This window comes from Centroberyx gerrardi, chromosome 5, assembly GCF_048128805.1.
Source record: "Centroberyx gerrardi isolate f3 chromosome 5, fCenGer3.hap1.cur.20231027, whole genome shotgun sequence".
Lineage (NCBI taxonomy): Eukaryota > Metazoa > Chordata > Actinopteri > Beryciformes > Berycidae > Centroberyx > Centroberyx gerrardi.
Window position 1 is genome coordinate 7289524 of NC_136001.1, and position 7977 is coordinate 7297500.

The 7977-nt window shown below is 40.0% G+C and overlaps 1 protein-coding gene across 1 annotated transcript; it reads right to left on the bottom strand.

Moving 5' to 3' along the window:
* Positions 1-289: 289 nt before the first annotated feature.
* Positions 290-3713, bottom strand: LOC139915091 (odorant receptor 131-2-like). Its single transcript, XM_071903594.2, has 4 exons — positions 3568-3713; positions 2825-2965; positions 1113-1377; positions 290-703 (listed from the first exon to the last, which is right to left on the bottom strand). The coding sequence occupies exons 1-4, from the start codon at positions 3711-3713 to the stop codon at positions 290-292; spliced, it is 966 nt and encodes a 321-aa protein (XP_071759695.1).
* Between the last annotated feature and the right edge of the window lie 4264 nt (positions 3714-7977).

The following is a 7977-nucleotide window of genomic DNA, read 5'->3' on the forward strand; positions in this document are numbered from 1 at the left end:
TTGTTGTTTGGTAGAAAACGATCCACTGAGTGGAAATGGTGCGGTGCTGCTGCTTTCCAGGCTGTGGGTAAAAATACATCTGTTGGTCTCTGTATCGTTTTCACAGACTGGCTTTTTTGGAGATATTTTGACAAACCCTGTTTTGACTCAATGTTCGCAGCAAGAGGCAACAGAGCTCGCTGTTTCAACTGACAGCTGACTCTGGAGCCAATATTCTCTGTGGGTCCAAGTCCTACAGGGATGGAAGAGACAAATATAGGCTAGGTCCTAACCTATCCTTTAAGGCCGTTCACACTAAAGCCATCTGCTTGGACCTCTTCTGAGCCCCTGACATCGGTTTCACCTTCTTAGCTACAGAGCCACAGCATCTGCAGGAGAAGTAGAGCCTCATGTGGCTGCTAAACGTCTTGTCTCTGACGCCGTAGATGAGCGGACTGAGGAGGCGTGGAAGCACATTGGTGAACAGGAAGGTGGAGAAGAGGATCTTGGTGCGCTCAGAAGGTAAAGCGGTGACTAAAATGAGGTTGATGAGGGGGGAGAAGAAGGACAGCATGCAGATGAGGAGCTGGACTCCGTGGAGCAGGATGGTGTTGCGGGCCTTTCTGGCTGAGGCCTGGTCGGCAGAGGAAGCCGCCCTGGCAACGAAGAAGACCTTCAGGTAGGTGACGATCACAGTCAGGAACACAAAGGACAGGAGAAGGGCCTGGAGGAGTTGTCACCGAGAGAGTAGACAAAATATGGCTCACTTTAACATGCCACCTGGTTTATGAAGAAATATTGTATATGCAGTGTGTGAATGGTTAGCGAGCTAGCTGCGCTTGCTAGATCATTTGCAGAGCTACAGAAGTAGGCTACAGCTAGCTAGTTTAGCTAGCTAGCTAGTTAGACGATGATCCTAGTTAATTATCACATTTTCATTATGAGTAATGAAATATACAATGAAATATTCAATGCCATCAAATCAGTGAATGAAACAAGGTAATGTAATAAAACAATGAAATAAAAAAAAAAATGTAAAAACAAAATGGTCAGTGACACTGTATGAAAACAACTGAAATCAGCAAAAAACAAAAACAACAAAAAAAGAAAAATCAGTAATAATGCTATTCCACCTGGACCACCACGCTCTGGGCCTTGTGGTGCGGTGTGTTGTACACATAGTGGGTGTAACAGATGACACTCCTAGCGGAGACGGTCAGAGGCTGGGCGATGAGGGTGATGAAGATGTCTACGAGGGCGGGGATGACGGAGACGCCCCAGATCAGTCCAATCAGAGCGTAGGCTCGCTGCACGGTGCAGATCTTGGCGTGGTGAAGAGGCCTGCACACAGCGATGTACCGCTCCACCGCCATGCCAGCCAGGTTCAGAGGGCTGTTCCTGGATAAAGAGGGACATACGGTGACAACGACAACAATAATAATTTGTGTAGAACTTTTTAATCCAGAGTTACTGTGCTTCACAGACAATAAAACAATAATACAGGCCTCTTATAGAAATAAAAATGACAAACATGAATCATGAATATGTTTCCAGAAGACTGAGAAGAGACAAACGGGTAAAAACAAATTATATGAAAGCCTTTATAAAAATGTAATATCAATAAGTCATTACCACATTCATTTTGATAGTATAATTACTGAAAACGAGACCATCACAGAGTAGATTGATCAGCTTCGGCCTCTACACTGCATTTTTTACATTGTTTCTCCACCTGGTCAGATTTTGCGGTAAACCTGCTGGATTGCTTTATGGCACAAAACAAGAAGAGGGCGCTGTTCTTCCAGAGCAAACAGAGCTAAAGCTTTCAGACTTTCTGGCAACGGCAGATTTTGTCAAAGTCTGACGAAAGACAGCTAAACCTGACTCAACTCCATCTAAATTTGACAAAGTACATCTACGAATGACAGAGGCAGCTGAGGATGTCCTAAAATGGCCACCGTACATACGTGCATTGCCAGACATTTGAGGGCATTCCATTGACGTACGTAACCTTTGACCTCCATGCTCACCATGCTCACCCCTGCATCAGACTGTGAGTGTTGACTGTTGACAGCAGTACTGCTCCTCCAGCATGCAGGATAGACCGCAGGGATTATTTAACAGTACATTCGGCTGCCTGCACACTTAAGTACAGATCACACCTTCGCCTACACTCACACCCACACACCCACCAGCTTGATCCCAGCCACTGACTAATAAAAAAAACTTTAGCACTAACTCTTAAATTGGCCCTTTATCTTTGTATTCCACAGATGCAGGAGGCAAAGTCATGCTTTAAGTCAAGTTTTAAGGAGATAATCAGTAATTGGAAGCAAGTTACATTTTCCATTTCCATTTTAGTTGACCCCCCTGACGAAGAAATATAGCCAGAAATGCATCCTGAGAAGAGTGCATCTTAGTTCTATAATAATACTATTTCAGTCAGAACACTCTCGTCATGAGATGAATCATTTATTGGGAATACAGTTGAATTTGGCGGTGTACTATAAAATACAGTAGCCTACTTTAAAAATAATTTCCACCATTTTTTCCTCTTTGAGAGTTCATTTTACTACATTGCATTTTGACAACCTCCCATCTTTAGTCTACCAGATGGAGATTTAGATCAGAGACACACACACATACTGTACACACATGCATGAACAAATGCATGCATTGCATACACATGTACTGTACCCATACAGTACATACAGTATAGAGTCAAAAAAACAAGTGTAAACGTGACAGGACCACACATGCAGAATTAATGTGCTAACACTTTCTCTCACCCACCTACCCAGCCACCCACACACACACACACACACACACACACACTCACACCTACTTGTTGGTGGTGACTAAGATGAGCAGCATGATGCAGCAGGGAGGAAAGCCCAGGGGGACAGTGTAGGTCACGATTTGCAGCACCGTAGAAACTGTGAGCATGATGATATCGTTGATCACCAGATGGATGTACAGCACATACCTGGAGGAGAGGAGAGGAGAGGAGAGGACAGAGGGAAGGAGAGGAGAGGAGAGAGGGGGAGAAGAGGAGAGGAGACAATAAGAAATGATAGGATAAGAGAGGAGGAGAGGAGGGGGAAGGAGAGGAGAGGAGAGGAAGAGAGAGGAAAGGAGGGGAGGAGAGGAGATGAGAGGAGAATAAAGAAGTTGAGGGGAGAGGAGTCAAGGAGAGAAGAAAGGACATGAGGAGAGAAAAAGCAAGATGAGGATAGGATAGAGGAAAGAGGAGAGGAGGAGAGAAGAGACAATACTTTATTATCATATTTACTTGAAATTACTCTCATGTACTCTATACTCATTTTTAAGTCAGCTCCATTTTAAGTCAAGAGGGAATCACAAAATGTATGAACTTTGCAGAAGTTCATCATATGTTCTTTACAGATGTACTTTCCCAGCGGCCCATTCAGCAGATAGAAGAGAAGAGGAAAAGAATGAAGAATGGAAAGAGTAATAAAAGATCATCTGAACATCCACGCTTCTCATGCGTCCCACACTTGTCTGATACGAAACGCGCGGAGAGTCGAGGAAATGCACACAAACACACCCAGTCTTACCCTTTCTTACCTGGGGTCTTGCTGGAAGACCTGGCTCTTAAAGAAGGTGTAGACGAAGGATCCGTTGACGGAGCTGATGATGACGCTGAGGGCAAAGGTGATGAAGTTCTTGGTGAAAGCGTCATTGAAGCGGTCCAGACGTCTGGTCGAGTTCATATCACACCTCAGCCTGCTTACTGCTGGGAAACCAAACTCAGTTCAGTCAGTTCTGGAGCCGAAATCCATAGATCAAATGAAAACAAAAAGGCCTTGATAGTCAAAGGAATTCAACTTGAATGTTCTTCAGTCTATTTAAAAGATTTGAAAAGTGTGATTGATTCAATAATTCAATTCAAGAACGTTATTGTCATTGTGCAAGCACAACGAAATTGCAATTGCGTCAACCTCAAATGGTGCATTGAATTAAACCTTCCCATATATGCAAAGACTTCCCATTTACAAATAATAAATAAGAAATGTAAAATATCAGCATAAAAAGTACAGAATCTAAGCAATATACAAGCTATAAGCAATAAAATACAATTGGCGATAAAATATAACTACAACTAACGGGTGCAAAAACATCAGCAGCAATAATCAGTGGCTTAAAGTGACATGTGAGTAAATATTGCACGTGCTCCAATGATGGCAGCACATCAGTCTTGTCAGACTGAGGAGATGTCTGAGTTCAGATTCAAATCAACAAAGAACCTAAAAAGCCTCCTATCACCCTTTTTTTCTGTGCTAAAAATGGGCTCAGTTAAGTGTCTTCACTAAGATTATATTTGATTATATATAAATAGGATCTGATGGCGAAGATGTTTTTAGGAACCAGATAAGGTAAAGTAATAAACTGGAGGTTTATTATTTTAAATGTTTTATAAAACATTGAAACAACATTTTTGCTTATGACCAAATAAAGGAAAGGGACCAACTTCTTTTTTCGCCCATCGCTGGTCAGGCGACGATCTTCTTGCATGTTTTTAGTGGGGGGTTCTTATCGGTGTTACGTGGAGGAAACCCCAGGTGAGCACGGGGAGAACATGCAGACTCCACACAGAAAGGCCCTTTTTACGAGATAACTCGCCTGGGCACGAGGCACCGAAGGCATGGGGGGAACATGCCCCCAGTGCCAACAGCGACCCAGGTGGGAATCAAACCCAGGACCTTCTTGCTGTGAGGCAACAGCGCTACCACTGCGCTTCAGGGGGCACCACCGTACCCTCTAAATTATCAAAGCCTAAGTTATGTATGAATAATTTATGAAAAAAGACAGATTTATGATACCCACATCACTGAGTTGCATTATTTTTCTTACAAACAAAAAATCTATTATGATTCAAGGTATGAATGTATGTATGAATGATATAATTTTAGTCTTTTTTTATCATATTTTTTGACATAATTGTACAATGCAATTAATGATAAAGTCAAAGAACAGTTTCTGAATAAGGCTCCAGGTCCTGACTTCATTAAAAGAATCTGAACATAAAACATTACATCCATACACAAAAACAGAGACATGGTATCAATGTAGGAATCTACAGGTTAGTATAAGATGTAAACTAAACACCAATAAACACAATCTGTTCATACTGTGAATGAGAAACCGATCATCATGCATTGTCATTTCCCATATTAAACCTATATTAGTGTTGGTAAGAAAAAAGACAATCATAAATCAATCATAAAAGAATAATTTGCAAATGTTTCAAACCAAAGCACACGGTCTAGCCTACCTTGAAGTGCCGGTCTGGGCGACCAGCTGACTGTCGCTCTAACTAGTGAGAGGAATAGGAAGAGATGCTGGATTATATAGAATTTAGTAGTGAGATGAGATTATCTGGAGGGGGGAACAGAGAGGTGGGGTGGAGGAAACAGGATCTCTAAAGACACAATCGGGAATTTATTTCAATGTTTACATTTTTGGTTTGTTCTCATTATGTGTTTAGAGAAATTAGCTTTCTTTCCCATCATGGCTCAAAATACCAAAAATATATACTGTTTTACTCTAGTTTTCACTCACAAAATACATGTAAAACTAAATCTAATCAGCAACATTTTCATTTTCAAAATGTACAGTATATTCAAATGTCACTTTTCAGTCTCCTGAATCAGCTCCATTCCTGACCTGAGTCTGGGTTCCCAAAAGCTTCTAATTCAAACATTAACTTTGTCAAACTAAGATGATCTTAATATGATGCTCTTACATAGGGATTTGAATTTATTTTGTTTACTATTACCTATGCTACTTTAAGGATCTGACTGTTGTTCTATAGTTCCAATTGTTTTTCCAGTTCTGTTTGTGTTTTAGTGTATCATCTAGTTTTTTTGCTGTTGTTTTGTTTGTTTATCATTTTCTTTTCTTTCTTTCTTTCTTTCTTTCTTCCTTTCTTTCTTTCTTTCTTTCTTTCTTTCACTGTGCAAATTACAGTTTTTCTCAGTCGCTTTGGTACATTTCTCGAATCATCCTTAACATTTGCAAAACAGTAAGTGCATTTCTCGAAACAATTCCTACAAACAGCACCACACAATGGATTACCTGCAAAAGCCCGTAACTTGCTCAAAATCCTTAGTCTATCTCTCAAAAGTAAATACTTACGTCAATGAACATGTCAGTGCCATCAGAATGACAAGTCCTTGTGTCATTGTTTACAAACAAGATAGTCAAAATGCTTAGCCATGTTGTCAATATAACAGTGACTCTGTAAGTATTTTCTGATGTAAACTATGGCTAAGGTTTTGATGACAATGATTGAAAATGCACAAGGCTGCACTTTTTCTGTATGGCATATATCAATTTCAACAGTACAAAGTTACACATTACTGTATGTGGGAGATTGATTGCAAGAGATTGGACAGGATTCACATTTATGCTTTTACTGTTTGTACTGTAATTTGTTGACAGACCATGTCATTGCGATACAGAAAAGAAAAAGACAAGACTGTTTCACAGCACTGCATAGCACAAAGGAAAAAAATACAAAACTAGAAATGTAAACATAGGAAACACCCCTTAGGCAGAACTGTACATGCAGCGCTGTATGGGGAATTACAGTAGTGCAGTCTTTCTACACCTCCTGACGTTCCTGTCTATCTGCTATTTTAGAGAACCGATTGATCATTGGTTTATCTTACGCTTCACACATTCCCCTTCTTTAGTGAAAGTCAAGATTCACCTGAGAGCAATTCATCAATTCAAGACACATTTACAAAAAAAGTCTAATAGAAATGTATAGAAAATATGCTTGACAGATTATGACAACTGGTTCAACCATTTTGCATGTAATGACTTATGCAATGAACTAATGCCTAGATGTTTTGGGGGGTAAGACTATCCAACAGAGAACCAGTATAATACATTTTGATCAACATGACATGAGCAATTGATAATGTAGGAAACAGCAGACAATTGTACATAATCATTTGCATCAATGTGCCAAAGCATTTGCAAGTTGTTCAAAAGAATGAGAAATTGCTTTTATGATGTGCACAAGTGACTAGATGATGTGGAGGTTGAACAAGTAGTTTTGAGAATTTCAATTCTGATCTGAGAAATGTACCAAAGCGACTGAGAAAAACTGTAAGAAAACAAAAAAAAAGTCCTTTTGGGAAACCCAGCCCTGTTAAAATAGCTGAGTTACAGTTACAACTCACAGTTCCTTTTGATTGGTTGAGCTACTTTGCAGAAAAGTATTAAGATATTTGTTCAACACTGTATCTGTCAATAACAAATCTTTCACTAGCAATCACACTGAGAATCAATGGAAATCCAAGGAAACAGGCTTTCCTCGGTACTTTAAAAAGAAATGATAACACTTGAGCTTTCTCTTCTATCAGTCCGCTGGTCATCTTGCTGCTATTTGGGAACCCCACGCAGAAGTTGTGGGAATCTGTAGGAATCTCTGTAGAAAAACTTAGAATAAATGTCCACAATTACATTTTTTGAAAGTATTTCATTAGTTTATTATTTGAAGTGGGCCTTTATACATTTTATTAGTCTGTCTTGGTCATTCAAAGTAGTAATCCACAACATTTTTATATAAATGAATGTCCATTTTGCTACTTTCTGTGGCAGATTGATAACAGTGATTCAATTTATATCCAGTTCATGAAAGCTTTTAAATCGTCTGTTCTAAACAGCTAGTGGCTGGTAGCTCTTTCCTGGAAAAATCCTCTGACGCACAGGAAGTGATGCGTTTTACATTTCCTGGTTTGTTTGGAATAAACAGAAGAAGAAGAACTGGGTAGTTAGCATGAGCAGTGATAGCCACCATGGCTGAACAGACAAAGAAAAGACAAACTCAAACTGCATCAACAGAAAATCCAAGCTCCGCCCACACTGTTTGATTGACAGGTAATCTGTGGGAAGCGCAGTGCATATATACTGTCACCAAAATAAAAAAATGTGGAACTCGCAGCACTACTTTAAACTTCAGTT

Bases quoted from the DNA above. Each gene is read 5' to 3' on its own strand.
- LOC139915091 (XM_071903594.2), bottom strand. From the start codon at position 3,713: ATGAACTCGACCAGACGTCTGGACCGCTTCAATGACGCTTTCACCAAG. The intron at 2,966-3,567 runs GTAAGAAAGGGT...CCTCTCCTCCAG, and splicing joins GTCTTCCAGCAAGACCCCAG to GTATGTGCTGTACATCCATC. The intron at 704-1,112 runs GTGGAATAGCAT...CAACTCCTCCAG, and splicing joins CCCAGAGCGTGGTGGTCCAG to GCCCTTCTCCTGTCCTTTGT.